We start from the raw sequence: 25,692 nt of genomic DNA, 5'->3' as shown, positions 1-25,692 counted from the left end.
ATAACAATAATAATGTCATGACAAGAGCGCATGATAAAATCAAGAATGTCAATAATCTTCTTACTCGATCCAGTTGGCGTTGCAGTTCATCCGAGTTGAGTAATCCTCGTAAGCGATCCAGGACTTGCTGGCGCGTCATGTTTTCTCGGCTAGGGGCTACACCCACAGGAACGGGCTGGGCAGCAACAGCTGTTGTGACTCTTAGGGACTGTCTGCAAAGTCCACATCGATCATGGCTTGAAGCCCATCGTGTTGCACATGTGCCATGGACAAACTGGTTACAGCAGTGCATACGAATCACATTGTTCGCACAGGAATCTGAAGTGGCTCGGCAAACAAAACAGGTAAAGGTTAAGTCTTGTATTTCAGGTGGCTCTGACCTTAGACGTTTGCTTTGTCTTGACATCTTTTCTGCGTCACGTCTTGACAATCACTGGATCAAGGCAGCTCTGGAACGAGTGTCGAACAGGGGCATGAGCGTTTCTTATATAGACTTGACATGGTACCACGTGACGGTGACGACGGCATGACGTCACTTCAAAAAAGACCCCCTGGGGGGGGAGGGGGGTCGTCCTTTTTTAGGATCACGTGGGGTATTGACGTCATGATGACATCATATCCTAGAGACTATAAGAGGAGGTTCAGCGCTCAGTCGTCATTTCCATCATGGATCCCATCAATGAAGCCTTTGTGCTCAGAGACGTCAACTATGTGATTCCCTTAAGCGAAGAGGCGACCATTATGGAAACCATCAATGATGATGCGGTGGAAGCTGGCATGTCCAGATATAGCTACGTGGGACCAAGTGATATTCGTTATTCTATCCAAGATATTCAGTCCTTTATTGATCGAAAAGAAAACTTTACCAGAGATCCGGAACAATGGGACACCATCATGTTAATTCAGTCAAGAAACTTGTTTGCCATGTGTACCTACGTGTACGATCGATTTTGGAGGTTTTCCATAGCGCATCGTAAGATCATGCCAACCGGTGTAACGGGTTTGATTGTGCGTGAACTGAGCTCACTTTTGGAACTTTGTTTATATCCAGAACTCAACAAGAAGTTGATTAACATGAAGTTGAAACGCCTTCCCATGGGCATGACACCTCTCACTAAGCCCAGACAATGGCAATGGTTTAAATTTAAGTACATTTATAGTTGCATCCGGCGGGAACTCAGGAACTATAAACGCATGTTCAGTCAGTGGAGGAAGGAAGCAAGGCGTAAAGGATTTAAATCCAGCATGCATGGACTTAAATACAAGTCTTACATAGTGGAGTCTATTGCTGATGTTCCCTTGGATGGCATTCTCGTTTAAGCTCTCATGTAAATAAAGAGTAAAAAACAGTTGTTGTCAATAAAACGTTGTTTAATGGTAAACATGGTTGTTGTTTATTGTTGTCCCATCATGGCGTGGGGTAAAATAACAGAACAGAAGAACCAGAAAAGGGCAAACACACTGCCACATGTTATAATTAAAAAATAGACGAATAAAAATGTTCCAACAGGGTCCATGCTTTAGGGGATTTTTTTTTTGAACGTTCTTGTTTTTTTTTAGCAGGGGAATGTTGCCCCATTGAAAAAATCCACATTGATCCTCCTTTTCCTTTTCTCTGCATCCAAAGAGGGGGCGATTGGGGTTTTTCTCTGATTGGCTGACTCTCAGGGTGACGGGCCGCTCACACTTGCAAACAAGTTCTCCAATCTTGAAGTAACTGGGATGTAATTTTTCATTCACGGTTTTCATGTAATCTTGGAAACGTTCCATGCTACTAAACAGGCAGCATTGCTCCACTTGACATTTGATGAATTCATCTCCGTTTTGAGATTCAAAGACAGTCAGTTTGCACTTGTGAAACGGACACACGGTCAAATCGTAACTTTTTTCTTCCATCAACACGGTGGTGGTTTTGGTCTCATTACTGCTACTGATGTCTTGCATGAGTAGATTTAAAAAATCACTTTCCTCTGACGTAATGATGTCCACCGCCGAAGAAGCCGTTGGCGAGACGCTGATCATTTGTGGTTGTGGTTGTGGTGGCAGCTGTTGTGGTTTTACAATGGCGGCTGCTACCTTGTTGCTTTTTCTTTTTTGTTTGACGGGTTCGGGCGTTGCTAATCCATCCACCATGGCTTGCATCGCTTCAAGAGGTCTTTTTTACTGCTCATTCTTGATCTTCTTCTTCTCTGACAGCAGCAAAAGAGAACACATCGGGCTTGCACATCTTTTTTATAGGTTTGAGTACCTTCCCATCACACCTTGCACCATCAGGTATGTCGATGCCCAACCAATCACGTCCTCTTAATTCAACTCTTAACCAATCAAAGACATCATCCATGTCGATATGCGTCAATCCTAACAGCTCATAGGTGAAAAAACATTCTTGACGCTTGAATGACAGGATTTCTTCCAGAATGCGACACGTCAACATGCTAGCGTGTGTCATGTGACTGGTAAATTCGCAATCGGTCACATTCCACGTGGGATGAACGTACCCATTTTCTGTTAACAAGGTACGCCATGTTTGATAGACATGTAAGAAGGATAAGTTATTGAGACCTTGGCGCACTTTGTGGCTGAGATTTCGAAGATGGGCTAAACTGGATTCTGAGTACACCGGCTCAGTGGGGGGTGCGATATCTTGATCTGCATGAACAAGTTGTAGAATGGCAATGATCCATAAGCGGCGCCATGGATGTTCAGACAAGGTATGATAAAATTTGCTGAATGGGATTAAGTGTCCTTGTTCGTTGAAGACATCTTGCATGGCGAGCCATTCTTTTCGAACGAGTTTTTCTTCTTTACACATTCCCTTTTGCGTAGACCAAAGACTTTGTCGATGGACTGATGAAAACGCGTTCGAAGTGACGGTTTTGGAACGGACGGTTTTTTGCTGACCCCAAATAGCTGTCTCCAAACGTCGTGACTGCGTCCCATCGCATTGACAAAAAAAATGACATGGTGTCGTCTTTATATAGCGATCATACCTGTCAATCAAATCGATTGCTATATAAGGCTTGGCCCCCAATCAATTTTTTCAGTTAGAATGAGGAAAAAGGGGGTAGTTAGAGTAGCTTTGAGTAGGTGTTGTCTATTTTTAATATTCATGAAGGTGCAATATATACCACGTTGGAAACGAAGGTTGAAGGAAGTCCTTTGGCGTCTTCTTTTAAGACTCAGTGGTGTTCGCAAAAAAGATTTTGAGAATACTCAATTGTATACAGATCCTAAAGACGAATTACTCGATCACATGGAGGAAAAGAAGAGGATCAACGAAACGTTTACACCACTGCATTTGATCACTCACATGGAAGGTATTCGTCACACGGTGCCTTTGGATGAATACGAGGAACATCGCGAATGGGTATTTAATCAGTTTCCTCATCTAATTCCATCGTTTGCTAATCTTCTGGGGAACATCGCAGGATTGCTGTTGAGAAAAATCATCGTAATCGCCTTCACCCGAGGAGTCGCCGCACTGTAAAAAATGGTACGAAAACGGAAAAGAGACAAAGAAAAACGTTTAGAACGTATGGTGATCAAGACCTATTACGATGCCAAAAATCCTGGAAGATATGGCGGTTTGGATCGATTGCAAAAAGCGACTGGCGTACCTCTTGCCAAAATTAAATCCATCTTGAGTCGTAATTTACCTTACACGCTTCACAAACCCGTGCGACGACGGTATGCGACGAATCCCACGGTGGCCTTGGGCATCGATCATCAATGGGTAGCGGACCTGGTGGACATGCAAAAGATGAGTCGTCAAAATAAAGGATTCAAATATCTGGTGACGGTGATTGACGTGTTATCCAAATACGCTTGGGCCATTCCCATTAAGAACAAAACGGGAAAGGAACTCCAAAGAGCTTTTGAAGTGATTTTCAAAGAAGGACGTCAACCCGTGCAATTGCAAACGGACAAGGGCAGTGAATTTTACAATAAAACGTTTCAGGATTTTTTTAAAAGACAAAGGCATTCATCTGTTCAGCACGCATGGCGATACCAAAGCCGCCACGGTGGAACGTTTTAATCGTACACTCAAAGCACGCATGTACCGTGCTTTGACGGCGAATAACACGTTGACGTACATCACCATGTTACCCGATTTGGTTCAAGGGTACAATGCAGCCAAACATCGTTCCATTGGCATGCCGCCTAAAGACGTGACCATGCAAAACGATCGACGCGTATGGAAAACGTTGTACGCCACACGTGTGCGTCCTACCACGCGTTTTAAATTTAAAGTGGGAGACAAAGTACGCTTGAGTAAAGTCCGACGTGTTTTTAAGAAAAGTTATCTGCCAGGATGGACGGAAGAAGTGTTTGTCATTCGACGACGCTTGACAGGTCCCGTCCCGAGTTATCACATTCAAGAATACGACGGCACGGCGGTCAAAGGCACGTTTTACGAACCTGATCTACAAAAAGTCAACATTGCTGAAGACGCATTTTTCCGTGTCGAAAAAGTATTAAAGAAGCGCGGCAATCAAGTTTTCATTCAGTGGAAAGGTTGGCCGAGCAAGTACAACGGTTGGATTAACAAGAAAGATTTGGTCACATTATGAGCTTCTACATAACATTACCAAGCACTGCCAGTAAGAAGATTTTTCCCAACAATCGTCCGAACCAATACAAGGTACGGTTGCCCAAACAGTTGTTCTTTCAAGAAAACGATTGGGAAGTGGGCCTGTCCAGCATTTCGTTTCCCGATGTGCAGACGACATTGAAAGCCGATGTCTTTGGTAAAATTCCCTTTGGTATGAATCTGATCGTACCAAAGAAAAAACACTACAATCTAAAAGTAGAACGAGTGATGGATGATCAACCGCGCGTGCAAGATGGTACGTACGTCTCTCTTCAACAAAATGTTCAATTGGATTGATTTTAACTATTACTTCGATCTGTCCCCTGGAACAAGATGGGCAAACGCCGATGGTAAAACCAATCGTCCCATGTTCAAGTGGCAAGAACGAGCTGGACAGCAAGAACTTCTGATTGACAACACAGACGTCCTAGACAAAGGAAAAGTGTATATCTATATGAGCCTTTCATTTGCGTTGGCGTTTCATTTCATCAAAGTGGAAAAAATAAAAGATGAGAAGACGGGCCAGTTGAAGGATGTCTATGATCTGGACTATGGACTGCACATTGAACATTATGACAAACCCAACATTCCCAATCCAACTCCCAACAAGTTTTGGCAAACGGTTTTCCCAGGTGATACTGATTTTGATACCAGTCTACACGATGAAACTGAAGCTTACGTGAAACTGACGTGCTGGAGCAATTGGAGAATGACCCACATCAATGAGCATTTCATCATGAATTTTGGCAGCCCTGTCAAAAGCCTGTTTGTCTTTTGCGATGCCAATCAGACGCAAGTGGTGGGGCACCAGATCACCAACAAGATAAGAGAAGTGGTGTTTGATGCCAAAGGACGTGGTCGCGTTTACTTTGAACCAAGACACATAGAGTTTCTACCCATTCGTAAAAATGTTATCGATGACATCGAAGTGGCCATGACAGAAACGGATGGAAAACTAGTGGATTTCCTTGGAGGTGATGTGATTGTGACTCTCAAGTTTGAAAGGCGCCTAAATCACTGAAAAACTATATAAAGAACATGTATAAAATGTGATTTCATTCATTTTAATAAAAAAAATCAGAGAGAGACATGCGTGGAGGTGACTTAACTTTTTATAGACCGGATCAAAATGGTGGGAGGGGTATTGGCGGTATCTTAAAGATGCTAAAACGTCAAGCCATGCCCTTCTTACCAAGAATCAAACGCGCTGCGAAACGAAAACTGCAAGATGTGATTCAACAAGGACGACGCAAAGTCAGTCGAATGATGCGTGGTGGTGCCCTTGGTAAAAAACGAAGACGTTCTCTTCGTAACCTGAGCCTTCCCAGAAGAATGAAACAACGTGGGGGAGCCCTTAAAAGGCGACGTCGTCATGGTCCAGCCAGAAGAAAACAACGAAGACGACGTCATCGAGATATCTTTGGTTAAAAAAAAATGGATTCGTACGCGCCCGTGTCAAGTCCCACGTTGTATAGTGCCATGTATGGTGCCATGCCAGGTGTTGCCCCCAAAAAAAGAACCAAAAGCAAACGTCAACGAGGTGGTAGATTTGGTGTAGATCCCGCTTGGATCAAAAAATTTCAAGAAAACGAAAGAAACATGATGGAAAGAAGACGACGAGGTGAAAGAGGAAAATTGGGTGGCTTGGTGTTAGGAAGGAAAGGAGGAGCCGGATCAAGAAGAAAGAAACAACGCGGTCAAGGCATAGGGTTGGGTGCTCTAGTGAAAGGAGCCGCCGAAGTAGGTGTCAAATTGGGGCGAAGTAAACAGTATAAGCGAATGGGTGCCGTGGGAGCCAGAGGTCATTACAAAGCTCATCGAAGACCCTGGGCAGTATAAAAAGGAGATCGTTTTGTTCATCTTGGCAGTTTATTTCAGCCACCATGACTGAAGCGCAATCCTCTCATCCAGCTTCTGAAGCTGTGAAAGATTCATCGTCCGATTTCTTTGCCATTCCGCCTACCAACATTCAATACAATTCCTATCGCATTCGAGATGTCAACCCGACCAGCCGAAGCATTAACCCAGTGGAGTTTCAAATTGAACCCAGTATGGATTATACGGACTTGTCGAGAAGTTTCTTCTCCTTCAAAATTCGATTACAAACTGGAGCAGGAGCCGATTTAGATGCTGCTCACGACATTTTCCCAGCACCCAATCTAATGCATACCATGATTCAGCAACCCAGCATCTGGGTCAATGGAGTCTTGATCACCGAGCAAACAGACACGTATGCCTACAAAGCCTACCTGGAAACCATCTTGAACTACAGCCAAGAGGACACCAAGACATTTCTAAAGAACGCGGGATTTTACCCAGCTCTGGACTTTCCCCCCGCAGTGACAGCTAATATCCTGAATATTGGAGCCAATGGTGGTCTTGGACATGATGATCTTCAAGGTCTGTCTTCAGAGGCTCAAGCTGCTGTGAGAAGAGGACTCGCCCTAAGAGCCCATTGTGCGGGTGGCAATGAAGTCATTTTGACAGGTCGCCTCTTTGCAGACATTTTCAACATTAACAAATTGCTTGTACCAGGTGTACATTTGAGGATCAAGCTGGATCTAAATAAGCCTAACTTCTTCATGATTGGTCAAGGTGCCAATGCTAATGTCAGATTGACCCAGGAAGATTTGAAAGTCACGTTTCACATGTGTCATGTGAAAGTGAGACACGATCTCTACAACACAGTGGTTCAAGACAGACTAAAAAATAGAAAAGTGGTCATGTACCCCACAGTCCGATCCGAGATCCGAGTGTTCTCCATCCCAACAGGACAGCAAGTGTTTGAGGAGACAGATATCTTCAAAGGACGCATTCCCAATCGTGTGGTAGTGGGCATGGTCCATTCCGATGCGTATCATGGCAACTATACAAGAAATCCTTTCTGCTTTGAAAAATTTGGAGCGACCAAAGTCAGCCAGATTGTGAGAGGTGAGGAATACCCTTACCAGATCACAGAAATGAATCATAACAATGACCAATTGGATGGATACATCTACAACCAGTTGATAGAAGCCAGTTGTGCTCGGTTCAAACATGGATTCATGATCCAGCCAGAACACTGGGGACAAGACAAGACCACCACCTTGTTCATGTTTGACAATGTGGCGTCAGGCTGTGGAGACAGACTGGACATGTTAAATCCCAAACAAGCGGGAGATGTCAAAATCAAGATCTTGTTTGGAGCAGCCACAACTCACGTCATCAATGTGATTATATATGGAGAATTTGAAAATTTCATGCACATTGATCCCAACGGCGCTGTTCTGTACAACATCTACCAGTCCTAATGGAATTAGTAGCCTTGACCACGCAACAGTTGGATTACTTGGCCAAACAAGACCCTCATCTCAAATCTATTTTTGTGGGTGTTTTTGCTGCGGATCGTTTACCTTCCAAACCAGATTTGTACGAACCTCAAGCTTACATTGTCAATACGGATCCGCACGATCAGCCCGGAAGTCATTGGATCTCCTTTTACACGCACCAAGGGGATTGTGAAGTGATGGACAGTTATGGAATACCTCTGTCTTGGTATCGTTCCGCCTTGGTTCCCTGGTTGAATCGGCAAGAATTCGAAAGGATTGTATGCAACGGAGTACCCTTGCAGTCGTTGGATTCCAATGCCTGTGGGCATTATGCCTTGATGTACCTCAAGTACAAAGCCAGAGGAAAAACCATGGAAGATTTTGTCAACTGCTTTGACAGAGATTATGTCATGAACGATCATCGAGTAGGCCATCAAGTTGAACGTTTAATTGTCAATGAAATGTATGTAAAAACATTGGGAATGAATCCCAAACAACAAAGTAACTTCCGTAAAGTGGATTTGGATGTATAAAAAGAAAATACCTTGGCATTAAAAATTTAGTTGGTTGAAAAAAATGGAATGTCATGCATTTTATTTTCGTTCTCCAAGTAGCATTTTATTGGTGGGTCCTTCCTCGTGCGGAAAATCCTGGTTGGTGGACAAGATATTGGAAGAAAAAGCCACTTTATTCAAAGAGTGTCCACCCAACGTTCATTATTGCTATGGCATTTGGCAAGATCAATTCAAGAACTTGGCAAAAAAGGGAATCCGCATGCATGAAAGCATCCCCGACACGGATCAACTCCATCAATGGTTCGGAAAACAAAAAGGTGGCATTTTAGTGTTGGATGATCTCATGGCCGAAGGGAGCAATGACAAGCGCGTATTGGATTTATTTACTAAAGATTCACATCATCGTAATGTGACCGTCTTGTATCTGTGTCAAGACATGTTTCCTCCAGGCAAATACGCCAAAACCATCTCTAGGAATGCACACTACATCATAGCCTTTAAAAACCCGCGCGATCAATTGGGTGTGCGCAATTTAGCTTTGCAGTCCTTTCCGTCCGATTGGGAAGACGTGCTTCAAGTCTACCGTGAATCTACCAAACGCCCGTACGGTTATTTACTCTTTGATTTACATCCAAGTTCCTCCGACGACGAACGTTTAAAAAGTAACATTTTAAAAGGAGAAGGGTATACGACCGTGTGCAAACGTCGACCATGAGTTGGACCACATCTGATTTACTGGAACAATACCAAAGACAACAATCAGCCAGTAGTAGCCCAGACGGGTTTATGGCCAACATTGGAGATGCCTTGCGAGGGCCCGATTTGGACTCCCCGTCAGGGTATGATCAATTCTTACGACAAGCAGCGGCTCGATCTGGAGTCAGTACCGATGCTATGGACAGAGAAAATGTGATTCGAGTATCCACTTCCTCTCCGCTTGGACCTTCTCCAGGACCAGATCCCTTTGGTGTCAATCTCAGTCCCATTCCCATGGGTCCAACTCCACCCACACTATCTCCAGCTTCTCAAGCTTCTCCAGCTTCTCAAGCCAGTTGGGCTCAACAGTGGCCATCACCCCAACAACAACCTCCTCCAAGCACACCCCGTGGTCGTCCCATGCCCAATATTTTACGTATAGCTAGACGACGTGCGGCCGCCGCTGCTCCAGCAACAGCAACAGCAACAGGAGCAACAGGAGGTCGTACCCCTCCAAGACGTACACCTCCAAGAGGTGGAGGAGGTAGTGGAGGTGGTGGTTCACCTGGAGGAGGAGGAGGTGGTGGTGGTGGTGGTGGTTCACCCGGTGGTGGTGGTTCACCTGGAGGTGGTGGTTCACCTGGAGGAGGCACACCCCCTTCCAGCAATCGACGTCGACGTCAAGCTGGTCTTATGCGTCAATTGGATCGATTGCAACAAGACAATTTACAAATAGCGCGTGGTCGTCGCGTGGCGGGTGTAACTCACACCAATACCATTACGACCACTTACAAAGATGATCCCAACAATCCTGAAGTTACCCGAACTTCCTTTTCGGCTAGTGGGGGTTCAGGAGGATCAAGAGCCTCAGGAGGATCAAGAGCTTCAAGAGCTTCAAGAGCTTCAAGAGCCTCAGGTAGAGGACGTGGTCGAGGACGCGGCCGGGGGCGTGGTCGAGGAGGTTGAGAAAAAAAAGTATAAAAAGAAACAAACCCTGATGGTGTTTTAATCATGGTAGGCATTGTCAAGCGTCGTCGTCGTGCTCGACGAAAACAAATGAGACATTATGGTGGAAATATTTTTGGGAATATGGCGAAAAATATGGCTAAAAGGTTAGCCAGAAACTTGGCAATAAAAGGAGCCACCTTTGCTTTAAAGAAGCTTAGAAGAACGAGAAAGCGTTAGAAGCATGAAGAGAATACGTCGGAACTTGCCTTTTTTACGAAACGTATTGAAAACAGCCAATCGACGTCGTCGAAACGACTTGCTTCGTCATGCCAACAAAGATCAGATCAACTCTGTCAGCGAATTGGTGTTGAATACCTTGAAAAATAACATACCACTCTCACCCGTTACGATGGCGAAACTACGACCCTACCGACGCTCGCTTCGCACCATTGGAAAACGACGATCCTCGCTTAAAAAGAGACGCGAAACGCTACAAAAGCAGAAAGGTGGAGGACTTTGGAACGCATTAAACACCGTGCTCTCAACTTGTTGTCCTCATGGCTAGAAAATTTCAAAAGATGATGATGGTCCCCGTCGAAGACGATCCCGAAACAGTCAATTGGTTCAAGGGACAATTAACGGATGACCCTATTCTCACCCAAGCAGCCAAATTAGCGGCTCGCCAAAAAAAAGTGCTGGACAATCCTCGTATGAAACCCGCTGAAAAAAGGAGCCGTCTTCAACAATTACAAATTCCATTCCGAAAACTACTCAAACGGCTTCGTCAACTTCCTGGTATTGGAGCAAGGGCAGGTGCCGTGGATGATGAGGATGAACTAGAAGAAGATGAAGCAGAAGATTTAGTCACAAATCGACAACAAAAAATCCTGAGCAACATTTTAAAAGCCGTGACACCTAAACGAAAACGTCCAGTTACTACAACACCCGAGACACCTCCATCACCGCCAGCGAAAGCTAAAAAAACACCCAGGAGACGAATCACTCGCACCAAAGCAGCGAAAGAATTACCTTTTTTTGGAGAAGACATTCCCTTTGAAGCCGAACGTACAGCCGAACGTATTGTACGCAAAGCAAGGAAACGAGTGAAGACACCCTTGGCTCAAAGTCGCATTCGAACAGCGCCTGGTTGGCAGGATTGGGATCAGCAAGGAATTCGTAAACGTCTGTCCTTTAAGAGATAAACATGCCCCAACGACGAAAACAACGACGTCCTCAACGGCGACGCCGTCGTCGTCAACAAAGAGGAGGAAAAGTTGGCTTTGACATTCAAAAACGATTGGAAAAAGTGGGCGAATTGCATTGGCCCGGCATGCAATATTTGGGACCTGGGACCTTATTGGACAAACGATTGAAGCGTGGTGACCCTGGTAAGAATCGATTGGATCGTATTCCCAAGCAACACGACATCGATTATTCCAAAGCCAAGAGTTTACAGGACAAGTGGAAAGCCGACGACAAGATGATCAAGTCCATTAGTCAGTTACCTGGCAAGAAAACATTTCAAGAAAAAGTCGTTAAAAAGATTATGCAAGCCAAGAAAAAGTTAAAGTTGTAACATCTTTTATTGTAATCACTTTGTTACAAGTTTGGTGATTAAAACATGTTTAAACGAGTGTCTCTTTGGGCAGCTTGGTTTGATGATCGACCCACTCTTTCAAGATGCTGCATTCCATACACGCGCAATGAATACACGTCTTATTAAGATGCTGCTGCTCATAGATGTGATGAAATCCACAATCGGATACATCCTTTCCATACCCTTGATGGATCAATGTTTCTATTTTAGGACAGTCAAACTCTTCTAAATTCTGGAATGGAATGCCCAGTTCCTGCAACACGTCTTTTTCGCAAGTACCGCCCTTGTAGGCCACAACAAACTTGTCTGGTGTCTTCGCTGCATCATAAAATTCTTTGATGTCCTCATACAACTGCTTAGCTGGACGCGCTCGTTCCATGTAACTGGGTACAAAGGGGAGTCCATGAATGCGTCTCTTGACAAACATCACGGTCGTGGCTTGAGAGGGTGTCAGCTCCAAGTAATTGATGGGCATGTGATAGAAATACCTCTTTGTAGTCAACCAATCCATTCCAAAAACCCCAAGTTCTCTGCAATGAAACCGAGGTAAAAAGTAACCTTCCATGTCCATAATCATACATATCTTCTCCATCTTGGAAAAAACGTTATCTGCGTCCCTCTTCGTTTTTTCTTTTATAGAGTCTATAGGGTACCACGTGACAGTGACGTCGGCATGACGTCACTTTCCAAAAAAAGACCCCCTGGGGGGAGAGGGGGGTCCCTTTTTTATGATGACGTCATAAAATTCGCCACCGTCACGTGGTACCAAGGATCTATAAAAGAGAGATCACTCGGCTTCTGCTTCATTCGTCTCATCATGAGCAACAGCGATGAAGAATTAGTAGAAGCAGTGGAAGCCTTTGAACGACAACAAGGTGGTGCCCTTTCAAGACCAGGTGAATTTCAATTTCAATTGGAACCCTTCAGAGATCGACAAGCGCGTAGTTATGGAATTCGACGTCGCTCGTATCATCTTCGATTGAACAATACGCCCGACACGTTTCCTGTCGGTCATGGAAACATTGTGCGTGCCTTTGAAGAAGGATTGGCAGATGTCATTGAAGATTTAATTGAAGATTTACCCGAACACGATCGCATTCAAATCTATCTGGGATCCAATCGATTACGCAGTGCTCATACGACGGCCAATGTCAGCATTGGAGATTGGCGAGATCCCTTGTCGGGTGCCCGACAAATTTTACATCAAATCTCCAAGATGTTAAACTCCAACGAAAACTTTGAAGTGGATGATACGCTTCAACTGGATGTGACGCATATTACCATGCCACGCCCCGGCACCGGAAAACGTAAATGTCGTTTTGGTACAGATAACTACGACGTCTTGCTCAAGAACAAACGAAGCGTCATTACCATTCACAATCGAGATGAGTATTGTTGCGCCCGAGCTCTGGTGACCGCCATAGCCCTGGTCGATCAGGATCCCATGTATGAAGCGATTCGACGAGGTCGTTCCATTCAATCAGAACGCGCTCGTGCCCTTCAAGCGGAAGCGCGCGTTCCACCGGGTCCTTGTGGATTGGAAGCGCTCAAGCTCTTTGAAATCGTCTTGCCCGATTATCGATTGGTGGTCGTGTCAGCCGAACATGCGCACAGTATCGTGCATAAAGGTCCACCTTGCAACAAACAATTGATGCTACTCATGCACGATAGACACTTTAGCGTCATCACCTCCCTGGCTGCCTTTTTCAGTAAAAACTATTTTTGCTTGCAATGCGACAAGGGATTTTTTTATGATGACCTACAACATCATCGCTGCCAAAGCACCAAGTGTTACTGCTGCCATCAAGCCGATTGCCCCGATTTTCCCTTGTTTTCCAAACAAGGTCCAGCCTCCGTACCCTGTGAACAATGCGGACGCCGTTTCTTTGGAATCACGTGCCATGTGAATCATTTAATCAAAACGTCATCCAATCAACCCGCGACAGCTCAAGAAAAAAATGCTGTGTGTCACACCCACCGTGTCTGTACTCATTGCGGACTGGTCTTGAGAAAAGGCGATGGTCCCAAACATGTGTGTGGCGAGAGTGAATGCCCCAGTTGTCACAACGTGTGTAATTTGCGACAACACAAATGTTTTATTCAACCCGTGAAAAAACCCAAAAAGAAAAAAAGACAAGACGACGAACAAGAAGGCATCACCGTGTTTGTGTACTTTGACATCGAGGCCAGACAGGACACGGGCAATCACATGGCCAATTTGTTATGCGCCGAAACGGATCAAAACGATCAACAATTCACATTTGAAGGAGAAACGTGCGTGACGGATTTCTTGCATTGGGTGCATCAATTGAGTCATCAAGAGGAACCGCTCGTCGAACAAGTGATTGTGGTGGCTCACAATTTCAAAGGGTATGATGGTTACATGATCTTGGAAGAACTGTATCGTCAACATGCCAGCAATCTGCAACAGATTGTCAATGGAGCGAAAATTTTAAGCTTGGAATTACCTCAAATCAAATTCATTGACTCTCTGAACTTTTTTCCCATGCCCTTATCAGACTTTACCAACACCTTTGGATTGACCGAACTCAAGAAAGGATTTTTTCCACACTTCTTTAACACGCAAGCCAATCAGCAGTATGTGGGCTACATACCCGACACGCACTACTTTGATCCCGATGGTATGTCACCCAAACGCAGAACTGAATTCTTAACGTGACATGCAGAACAAGTGGCTAATCGTTACATCTTTAACTTCCACAACGAACTGATCAGTTATTGTCAATCGGATGTGCGGTTGCTCAAACAAGGGTGCATGCAGTTTCAACGTCAATTCAAATCCATTGTAGGCATCAATCCCATGAAAAAATGCATTACCATTGCCTCAGCTTGTCTCACAGCCTATCGCCTCAAATGGATGCCTGCCAATACCATTGCCGTCGAACCCCTGCAAAGATGGCGTCCGCATCACACGCATTCAAAGATCGCTCTCGAATGGCTGTATTGGGAAGAAGATGTGTTACGCCGCGCCCATCCCACCGAGGACCCCGTGACCCCTCCACGCATTGCGCATGCTGGTAATCAAGGCGAACGACGGTTGAATCATGGTCCGTCTCATCAATATTTAGTCGATGGTTACGATGACGTCACCCAAACCGTGTATCAATTTCAAGGGTGCTTTTCCCACGGATGTATCACGGACTTTCCCAATCGCCATCAAAGACATCCATGGCATGATGGGAAAACCATGCACAACGTGCGTCAAGCCACTGCTCAACAAAGTCAAAGCATTCAAGCCCTGGGTTATCCTCTCAAGGAAATGTGGGAATGTGAATGGAACCGTTTGAAAAAGAACCACCCTGACATCCAACAGTTTGTGAAGAATCTGGACATCAGTTCCCCCTGAACCCAAGAGATACCTTTTTCGGCGGACGCACCAATGCCATTAAACTCTATCATCGCGTGGAACCGGGCGAACAAATTTGGTACGTGGATGTCTGTTCCCTTTACCCGTGGGTCAACAAGAACGGCACCTACCCCGTCGGTCATCCCGAATTCATCGATCAACCCAATCACACGGACATATCGAAGTACTTTGGTTTTGTCAAATGCAAAGTGGAACCCCCGCGGCAATTGTATCATCCCGTCCTGCCCTACCGACACGGAAAGAAACTCACGTTTCCCCTTTGCCGTACCTGTGTAGAGCAAGAAACGGTCAAACCCATGCATGAACGCACGTGGACCTGTACGCACACCAATCACGAAAGAGCCTTGACCGGCGCGTGTTGCACACCCGAATTACAGAAAGCGATCGAGAAAGGTTACAAAGTGATGTACATCTATGAAGTGTGGCATTTCCAAGAAACGTCGACGACCTTGTTCAAAGAGTACGTGAACACGTTTTTGAAAATGAAACAAGAATCGAGCGGATGGCCCAAAGGATGCCACACCGAAACCCAACGAGCTCAATACCTCGACGATTATGCTCAACATGAAGGCATTACGCTGGATCGAACCAAGATCGAAAGCAACCCCGGATTACGCAAATTGTGTAAACTGATGTTAAATTCTCATTGGGGAAAATACGGACAACGTCCTAAACAAACACAAGTCACGTCGTTCACGCAACCCAGTTCCTTTTTCAAGTTAATGCAAAATGACAATCAAATCATTCATCGCATCGAAGTCATGAACGACGCCATGGTTGAAGTGTTTCATTCCTTCGTGGATGTATGCAATCCCATTCAAACCAACGTGAACGTGTTCATTGCCTGCTTTACCACGTGTCACGCACGTCTCAAATTGTACGAGGCCTTGGAATTATTGGATCAACGCGTCCTGTACTTTGACACCGATTCCGTCATTTACACGTGGAAACCGGGACAAGCCCACGTGCCCCTTGGCAATTACCTGGGAGATTTCACCAATGAACTCAAAGAAAACGATTTCATTGAAGAATTTGTAGCAGCCGGACCCAAGAATTACGCGTACAAGACAAACCAACAACATGTGGAATGCAAAGTACGAGGCTTCACACTCAACATGCGCGGTCAACAAACGTTGAATTTTCACACGATGAAAGATTTGGTCCTGTCAGAAATCCTGGACCCCGAAGACTCTCCACACACGTTGACATTAACCAATCCACACAAGATTCAACGCGTCACCGTCAACAAGACCCTTCAAACGGTCTCGCAAGATAAAACGTACAAACTCGTGTTTGACAAACGCGTTCTGGACAGTGACACCTATCAATCATATCCCTATGGCTATCTATAAAAGCGCCGCTTCATTTGCAGCGTCATTCCAGATGGCAAGCGACGACGACGACGACGAAGTATTCGTGAAAGAAATCTACAGAATCATGGAACCTTCCTGTTCTCAACAAGGAGGAGGAGGTCAAACATTTTCAAAACATGACAACAACAACAACAACAACATGGAGGACAAATTGTTTGACTTTGAAATCCCCCATCAAGACCAGTTTGAATGGGACATTGTGTTTCCCCTTCGCTTTGAATGGTGGATACAACAGAAACTCGATCAGCTTCGTTGCCGTGAATCCACCTTCGACTTCAACATAGCCCTCCAAAGAGATAATCCCTCCTGCCTGTTGTGGGATGAAGATCAGATAACTCAAATCAAAGCCAGCCATGATGAGTTTAAGGCTTACGTGTGGATCGCTTGGGCCCTGCTGGTAGAATCCGTGATGAAATGCAAAGATCCAGCCTGCTACAACGAAGTCCATGATGCTGTGGAACGTGTGGACTTGGTGTTAGTCCAGCATATCGTGGAAGCCATTCCCTTTGAAACCGTGTGGAAAGCCTGGTACCAAGTGATTTTTCTCATGGCTGGAGATATGTCTGTGGATTACGTCAATCGCAACTTGGAGCTGCAAGAATATGCCTTCAAGTATGTTTCCACGCAAGACAAAAGCTTTGAGAAAGAAGATCTGCGCAATCGCATCTTGGCCAACACCCTGATGAACACCAACCGATTTTCTTGGGCAAGCTTCGTGCGTGGCAGCAAAGAGAACATCAAAGATTTCCTCCACTATGAAAACGTGTGCACTTACAAATCCGCTGAAGACATGTCCAAGGACTCCATGTTCATACGGCAAGTCTTTGACATGAGTCATGAACCGACCTTCTACGTGAAACGTGTCAAAGCCCAAGCCAAAAAAGCCTACCAAAATGGATCAGCGCTGATGTGCATCCGTCAGAACTATGACCCCATGGAATGGGACATTCCCATTGGCAAATAGATATGACAGGTGACAAGTCTTCACATGTATATAAAGGAACGTTTTATTTTATTTGTAATCATTTGAACATGGGCAATAGATTAGAAAAAAGAAAGTGGAACATTGCTAAACAGTGGCTTAAAAAAGGTCTAAACGGTGGTATTTATTTTAAAGAGATAAAACATGGCAAACGTGGTAAACGTGGAAGACGCAAGTTATTGTGCAGGATTGTTCAAGAGGAGTGATCTAAACTGGACCTGTGTTCTTGATAGTCAAGATGTAGAAGAAGAAGATGTCAAATTTAAAGTCAAGTTAAAAGAAGTCTTTGAAAACTATTTGAATACCATGTACCCAGACAGCATGGATCTCAACGACATGAAGCATGTAGTGGATCTCATGAACTCCCAACAGTGGGACGCCATCTTTCCCTACGTGGAGAACGTCAACGAAACCTACTTCAGTGAACTCATCAAGCACCTGATACAAAACGCCAAATGTCAGCATATGCTGATCCATATTGGAAACGCCCTGAAAGAACTAAGTAACCATTGATCTTCTTTTGGTTGGAGTGCTTGTTTCCGTCTTCGTTTTCATTGATTTTCTTCATGCCACCTTGAATGCCTCCAGATTCAATAATCGTTGCCGCAACTCTTGCGTTTTGATTTGAATTTAATGGATATGAAGGAATGACCACGCATCATACCTTCTTCTGATGCATTGGCATTTCTTCTCTTGACTTCATCCAGTGCCAGTATGAAGCAGCCACATCCAGCATTTTGACGACAGTTTTGGATAGAAACGTTGAATGGGATGCTGCTACCACCTGTCCGCTGTGATGTTGCAAATTGGATAAAAGAAAATGTAACTTCCACCACTGCTCTTGACTCTTCATCCTCACGTTCCTCAACGATGACTTCCATGGAACTAATATGAAAAGGAATATGTAACTTCTGCCTCCTCTTCACTTTGATGGAAATGGAACAGTTGAAAAATCTGACACAAGGATGACATTATTACCAGTTTCTTCTTCATCGTTTTTAATTCAAACACACCTTCCGTTATTTCATCCAGATGTTTAAAATATTATTTGGTGGTTGTGATGATATGTCAATAGGATCATCACAATCACCCCCATTTTTTTAAAACGCCAATTTTGTACTGACCCCACCCTGGAGAGTGGCATACATTAGCTTACATTAGCATAAATTAAAAACTGTGACGTCATCAGAATGGAATGTGCACGTGACCCAAATACTCGACGCTGATTGGCTATGACCTATATCCGCTCCCCTTACTACTGAAAGCTAGAAATAACTGGTGGTAAACTAATCTTCAGTTTAACATCTGTTTTGATATGTTGCGATAACTTACGATCCTGAGAATTAGGTTCCTGAAAAGTTAAACAACATCAGACTGAAATTGATTTGTCGGGGTACCCGAACTGCTGTTTGTACAATGGTGTTCTCTCCTTTGAAGGTTTCAGTCGAATTAGATAGGGAAAAAAATTGATTTTGGCTTCGCTTCTTCTAAATTATGTATTTAACTGTATCTGTCGAGGATGAATGATTCATTTCTTACCACAAATGGTCCGTAGTTTATTTCCTGTTCGAAATACGCGCCGGCAAAACGCAAAGAAATGAGCACTAAATTTGAATTTCATATATTTGGCGCTCGTTTTGTTTTTTAACTATCAAGTCCAATGTAAAGGCTACGCTTTGCTGAGACAGTATTTAAGTCAATTTCCTTGGGAAATCAAAAATCTGCGTTTTGCATCTCAGTTGTAGGTACGGCAACGCTAAATGAAACTCAAGTTCCAAGCAAAGATCCGGAAATATTGTTTTCGGTGCCGTTGGCGGAGTAGAAAACAATTTCACTAAACTATTTTGCTCAGATTATTGTTTATGACCCTATTTGGCAATATTTTTTTAAACGTTTTTAAAATTTAAGGAGCACTCTGATCAGTTAAGCATTAAAAATGTCCTAATTCATTAGCACTGAGTTTGAAAAGTGATTACTATTATTGAACTCGTTCTTGTTGAAGTGACGTTCTGTAACATCCACATGCAAAGCCTTTACTAAAACACACTGTCAAATAAGCGAGAGTTTATTTCCTGTCGTAGCATTCGGTTACCGCAATTTTGTAATGAGATGGTGTAGCTTGTAAAGGATCTTGCTTCTTAAACGAAGCAGGTGGAGAAGAACAGAAAGACACAACACTTCTATGGTCTTCTCCTGATTAGCAAAGGCTATTTATATGTTCAGGTCGCTACTATACTGATATCCTCTTAACTTTGTCTGATTCATTTTCATGCAATGGAATGATTATTTTTATGAGTAGCTTTGCTTTGCTTTGCTTTAATTAAAGATCTTCAGTTGTTAAAAAAAGTCAAATTAATTTGAGTATTGACAGAGTAGGCAGGAAACAAAATATCAACTAAAAAAATTTTTGCTGTGGTCTTGCCTCATCGTTTGTTCCACTTTCATTTTGATTCTAAATATCAGATTGATAGTTTCAATTTCACCTTTGCTTTTACAGAGGGTGCAAGTTTCAACCATACCTAAAACTTTGATTCATCAATCGACAATCGTTTTGGAGAAAAAAAAAAACAATAACTCAACGTGATTGATGACTAGCAGCTGGAACTATGAATAGCTATCTATAATTTCTTAATTGCGTTATCATGGTTAATTGTTCATTTAGCAATTTGCAATTTGCTAAATTTGCGACGGTATTGCGAAGGCGATGCAGCGGGCTTTAATTTCCTCCGCAAGGCCTGGCCTACTCTGGCCATAAAAATACATCGAATTAACAGCTTCCCTTTTGGTTTGTAAAATCTCCTACTGGGCAGGACTTGGGAAAATTTTTCTCATTTGTTTATCGTCAAAATATGAAAGACTAATTTTTTTCCACTTTCTTAGAAAATAATCCGTATTCATTTATGCAATTTTAATTTTTGACATTAAAAACCATTCCACCTGCGGGAAAGCAGAAAGTGGTAGTAGATATCACGAAGAAAAATAACTTTAAAAAATGATTCCTTTTCAATAACACCGAACCACAAAAATTGACGAAACGTTGGTTTGTTTACCTTTTTTTTTTTTTTTACAGAAATCGAAGCGAAAGTCAGAAAACACGACCAATATTTTTGAGAAAATTTAAACGAATTTGTAATCGTCATTCATAATAATTAGGAGAATTTAGTTGGCCCGCTGCCGGACCGGCATCTTGTGAGTTCGCTTTATATAGACCCGTAGGGGATGAATAAATTATCCGAGTGAAATGTATGACACATATTCTTTTGAACGACTGATGAAAGATTTAATGGCTGAAAGACTAACACACTAATGTACGCAAAACAAGAAGTTGCAAACAGAAAGGCTGTTAAAAAAATCCAGGCTTAGGAAAACTTATGCAAACATAACAATAAACATTTTTATGTTTCTCCTTTTATTTTAACCGATAATACAGCGAGCCGGTGCGATGGAAGATGAAATCGCTCAGTCATGTCTTGTCTCAGGAATATCTGTGTCATTCCAAAAGAGTTACTTCTACTACACTAACTGGCTTTCTCCACTTTCGATGCTGTTGAGTGTTTGGTGTGCTGTGGCTAATGCGGCTGTTATTATCGCGTTATTCAGAAGTGGTGTCAAGCGCCTTCGTCCTGGCCTGTTGATGGTCTGCAGCTTGACTTTGTCAGATCTCATCTGCGGAGCATATATCTCACCAATGAACGCCGGTTTTAGGATCAAACATTTTCTGAACACTCAGGTTTGTGACGTGTACTTGGAGCTAGATGAGCAGCCGAAAGATATACCAGTCGCAATGTATTTTCTTGGTACATTTGGAAACCTCGCCATCATCACCATTGATCGTTACTTAGCTGTCCGCTACGTGGTCTGGTACAAGTACCTGGTGACCCGCCGCCGCGCCCTTATCGCTTGTTGTTTGGTTTGGCTTACAACGACAACATTTGGAACTGTAAGGCAAGTTAGTGGCAACCCAGCAGGAGTCTTCCATGTTTTGGTGGCTGCCTTCGTAGTCCTCTCAGCTGCTGTCATAATCGTTGGCCAGATTATGACCCTTCGTCATCTTCATATTCACAACAGCACCATTGCTGAAATGATGGAGGAGGGTGGTCAAGCCAATCCTGTCAACACCGCAAATGCTGCTGCTGAACGCGCGCTCACCAAAGCAACCATATACGTGGTGGGTTTGCTGGCATTATTGTTCATTCCTCTCATTAGTGTTATGGTAACAGCCTTCGTTATAAAAAAGCCTCTTGTTAAGCTGGTACAACCCATTTTATTTCCTCTACTTACCCTGTGTTCGGGCATCAACCCAGTGTTGTATTATCGCGGAAATGCCAAAGTCAAAGAGGGGATCTATAAGCTTGTCAGATGTCAATAACTTTAACTTGCCATTTCTTTATGTTCAAAGTTTCATTTCATGCATCGATTCGTTAATTTTACCTCGTAATTTTAACTAGTGCAGGGGCGAATCCAGGGTGGGGGTGGATTGGGTGGCGAGCTACCCCCTCTTTAGGGTCATTTAAGCTTAAAATTTTGAAGGGGAATAGTCCCCCACCCCTTCTACATCCTTACTAGAAATACGTGATTCGCAAAGCCTCGCGAAGCTGGGGCTGGGTGGAAAGCCCTCTTTACTCGTATTGTAGCATCAAATGAGGAGATTAAAAGGTGCATAGCAAGTATTTTGATGAGCATGGTCTTTTCGTAGTTCCACAGGCTAGTTTGCGGGTTAAAATCTATTCTGACACGACGAAATGTACAAGATTTTGAAGGGGAACACTGAGTCCCCCACCCCTCCCACATCCTTATCATTTGCCATATTCAGTTGGTGATTTTTTAGAAGTGGCGTGACATGATCGTGCTTGTGTGACAGGGTAAGAAGTCTAGCGAGCTGAGGAATTTTAAAAGACTTATAACAGTGAACAGTTTAACAGCTGCCGAGTTTTGGTATGCACCAGAATCTTAGTATTGTCAACTGAGCAAAGAACCTTCCTCATGTGTAAAATGTGCACAAAAGAAATGTAGATTTACAGATTTGTGTGATTGGTTTGGAACTATGAGAAACAGGAATTAAAATGTTCGTGTCATATGCACTTTAAGTTACTTGAGTGTCAAAAGAGTCAATTTTAATTCTTTTGAGTGAACAAGTTCTTTTATTGTTTCTCGGTTCTGATGTAAATTGTGTTTTTTCCCGTCACTCAATCAATTAATTAATTTTGATTACTAAGCCCCGTTCAGATCTAGACTGGGTGCTCGGGTCCGGTTCTCCGGCACAGACACTAGTTTGAACACACATTTTTTTAGTGCTAGACCAAAAATCTCAGCACTGTGCCCGGCACCTACCCTCCTGGGTTGTACTCGGGCACCGTTCCTGGGCACGGGTCTGAACAAGATTTTGTCAGTTCCCACGCTTTTTCTCCATGCCTCCCTGAGATACAGTAAACAAAATGGCACACAGGAAATTGACAAACGAGAACACGATTGTTCCTTGGGCACCAAGGAGTTTGAACAAAGTCCTTTTTAGTGACCGGGCACGGGCATCTTACTATTACGGACACCCTGTTTTTACGGACATTAGGCTATGTTCACATTTGGTTCCGAGCACGGTGCTCGAGTCGATTCTTCCTGAGCACTAATGTGAACGCACCCGTTTATCAAGTATCTCGGACGCTGAAGTAGCACACGTTTGTATTTTGTACCCGGTCGCCCCGGCACTGGTGCTCGGGGTCCAAGTGTGAACATAACCTCATGTTAAGGTTGAAGTCCCAGAGAACAAGAATTAATGAAAATAACTCCTGGTTTACGGACACAAACAAATAAACTCTATCTGATTGGTATTCAATAGTAAATAAACAGCTAAGCGAGAAAATGTAAGTAAGTAAGTGAGTAAGTAAATAAGTAAATAAGAGCTAATAAGCATGCAAGAAAGTAAATAAACTCGCTCGGTTCTACAGTAAATCCAAGTTTGACAGCGCTTAACTTGAATAAATAATAAAATAAAAATTATTTTAAAGTGTAACTGTATGATTAAAAATAATCGTATAATAATAATAATAATAATAATAATAATAATAATAATAATAATAATAATAATAATAATTGTACAGTGCGTATCCATTTCTGTGCTGCACAGTTTACAATATTTTGGGAGCGTCTTTCTGGGACATATTCCGGAAATTTCAAAATAAGATTACCTCCAAAAATTAAATATGTTCTTCTTCTAAAATATTCCTTTGACCATTTGGATATTTTCCGTCACCGTGCAACAGACATAACTTAGATTTTTCAGTGTACACCGTTTTCAGAAGACACAGAATATGTTGCAAAAACATGCGCCCTTCAGGAAGCAACTGAAAACTAAAACTCCAAATTACAAGCTGTATAAGCTGTCTTAGTAATCTAGTAATCTTAGTAATTTTTGTAATCTACGAGCAGCTGTAGAGGCAGCTCTGTAACCAAACATCTTGTGATTAAATACAGGTATGTTGAGTTACCGAACATCATTGTATTAACGGAGAGGTCTTCGTGGGCAATGCTTCCTCCAACTACTTAGGTGCAAGAGTGTTCAATTTTGGTAAACGTTTCTGTATGAAATTGTATATAATAAAAACCTAAACGTGATTTATTTCCCCACGGAGCACCAAAGAGCTCTCCGGTGAGAAACTTCATTCAAAGTTGTCCGTGCGTTCCGGGTAGACTGACGATGCCCTCGATTTACACGTGATAAGTTGCAAACTTGTTCCCCTGGTCGAGGAATGAGCACCAATATCGGCGTTATCGCATTTGCTGTCATACTAACAAGAAAAACAGGTTTTCGTTTATTGGTTTTGTCAGCCAGATATCCTAATAGCGGTGCGCCAACACCGCGTATAAACGGGGCTGTTCCTGAGAGAATTCCTGTGTAACTAGCGCTTAGTCCCAGCTGTCTGTAGTACACTGGAGAAAAGGCTTCCTTCATTACCATGGCAGATACAAAGAAAAAGTAAAACGCCTCGAAGATGAGCGATTTTTGGGTTTGTGAATCGCACTTGTTACCAAAAACCATATCATGTTTTGACGCATAGAATTAACCTTGACAATTTGCTGGGACAATGACTCACGACGTTGCTGAAAATGTATTCGTCAATGTCCTAAAAAGAGAATTATACAAAATATTATACTGAGAAAATTCAAAATATTGCATTGTATCATATATCGGCTACACGTATTGGCCATGTAACAATGTTTCATGACAACGTATTTTGACGTATTTTGGCGAAATGTTAGTTTTGGAAGGTTTTCACAAACGATCGTGAAAACATATATTTTCTGATTTGGCCTTTAAACTCCAAGACCTCAGTGCTAAAAAAATTGTCCTGAGGCCCTTTTACATATATGATATTTTATGCAACTTTTGTTATATAGATGGTTTGCAACCAACGCCTGGAGGCCAAAAAGACAACGGTATGGCGGCCATGTTGGATGACAAAACAAAAGGTTACATGGCTGCCACACCATTGTCTTTTGGATCTCTAAGGATTGGCTGCAAATCACCTATACTTCACAGCAATTTTTTTACACGCAAGGCTTCGACTTCAAATCGCGTAAACCAGGTTCGATTTCACTTCGATATCACTCGTTGAGCAAAACTGACAGAATAAAGTTTAGAGAATGGCATGTGACATGTGAGTGACTTGCAGAACGGCATAATTACAAACTGGCGCTAAAAATGCACGCTCTTCGTGATGGAAGCGGTGAAAACTAGTGTACTCGAACACTATGACCCACCAAACCACAAAATAGACGCATGGTGGTCCCTGTCTGCATCCCCCTTCCTCAACCTCAAAAGGTGTGTTTATTGCATAGTCACTCCTTAATCCAGCGATAAAAAAATGACAATGAGATTCAAAACTCACTTTTGTTGTTTATCCCGGGGGTTGTTTATCTAGCAATGCTCACTCTTGCGAGATGAAAATATTGTTAGATGATAAAAATTGACAATGTTGAAAAATATTTATCACACAATTATTTGGAGATAAAATAGTTAAAGGAATTTTATTTGGTGTTTGGACTTATTACAAATTATATTTCGGTTTGGGGAATATCACAGAAAAAGACCAGTTGATTCATGTCCTTCGAAAGATAATACCTTGTAGTTCGACTTAGTTGTTCTTAATGTGTGATTAATTTATAAATTCTCCTGTCATGAATTCGGTATTAGAAGCTGTACGTTTCCGCAGAAACACTTGCAATAGCAAAGATATGTTTAATTAAGTTCCTACAAATGATAACACCTTGTTTACCTTACTTTTTATAAGTTTTTCCTC

General features: G+C 43.0%; 6 protein-coding genes across 6 annotated transcripts; all 6 read left to right on the top strand.

Annotated features, from left to right (window-relative positions):
- The first annotated feature begins 4,055 nt into the window (after window positions 1-4,055).
- Window positions 4,056-4,571, top strand: LOC146483946 (uncharacterized). The gene has a single exon (XM_085105512.1). The coding sequence runs from the start codon at window positions 4,056-4,058 to the stop codon at window positions 4,569-4,571; it is 516 nt and encodes a 171-aa protein (XP_084961638.1).
- Window positions 4,572-6,474: 1,903 nt separating this feature from the next.
- On the top strand, window positions 6,475-7,881 carry LOC146483945 (uncharacterized protein F54H12.2-like). Its single transcript, XM_085105511.1, has one exon. It carries the CDS (start codon window positions 6,475-6,477, stop codon window positions 7,879-7,881), a length of 1,407 nt encoding a protein of 468 aa, XP_084961637.1.
- A 47-nt stretch (window positions 7,882-7,928) lies between these two features.
- LOC146483944 (uncharacterized) lies at window positions 7,929-9,129 on the top strand. Its single transcript, XM_085105510.1, has one exon. The coding sequence runs from the start codon at window positions 8,476-8,478 to the stop codon at window positions 9,127-9,129; it is 654 nt and encodes a 217-aa protein (XP_084961636.1). The 5' UTR covers window positions 7,929-8,475.
- A 3,199-nt stretch (window positions 9,130-12,328) lies between these two features.
- Window positions 12,329-15,022, top strand: LOC146483943 (uncharacterized). Its single transcript, XM_085105509.1, has 2 exons — window positions 12,329-14,297; window positions 14,466-15,022. Exons 1-2 carry the CDS (start codon window positions 12,329-12,331, stop codon window positions 15,020-15,022), a joined length of 2,526 nt encoding a protein of 841 aa, XP_084961635.1.
- Window positions 15,023-15,339: 317 nt separating this feature from the next.
- LOC146483942 (uncharacterized) lies at window positions 15,340-16,395 on the top strand. The gene has a single exon (XM_085105508.1). The coding sequence runs from the start codon at window positions 15,340-15,342 to the stop codon at window positions 16,393-16,395; it is 1,056 nt and encodes a 351-aa protein (XP_084961634.1).
- A 4,445-nt stretch (window positions 16,396-20,840) lies between these two features.
- On the top strand, window positions 20,841-21,767 carry LOC146483941 (cannabinoid receptor 1-like). Its single transcript, XM_085105507.1, has one exon. The coding sequence runs from the start codon at window positions 20,841-20,843 to the stop codon at window positions 21,765-21,767; it is 927 nt and encodes a 308-aa protein (XP_084961633.1).
- The last annotated feature ends 3,925 nt before the right edge of the window (window positions 21,768-25,692 follow it).

Source organism: Pavona decussata, unplaced genomic scaffold (assembly GCF_977016875.1).
Source record: "Pavona decussata unplaced genomic scaffold, jaPavDecu1.1 SCAFFOLD_37, whole genome shotgun sequence".
Lineage (NCBI taxonomy): Eukaryota > Metazoa > Cnidaria > Anthozoa > Scleractinia > Agariciidae > Pavona > Pavona decussata.
Note: the sequence above shows the minus strand (reverse complement) of the source record. Positions and strands in the feature narration are given on the sequence as shown.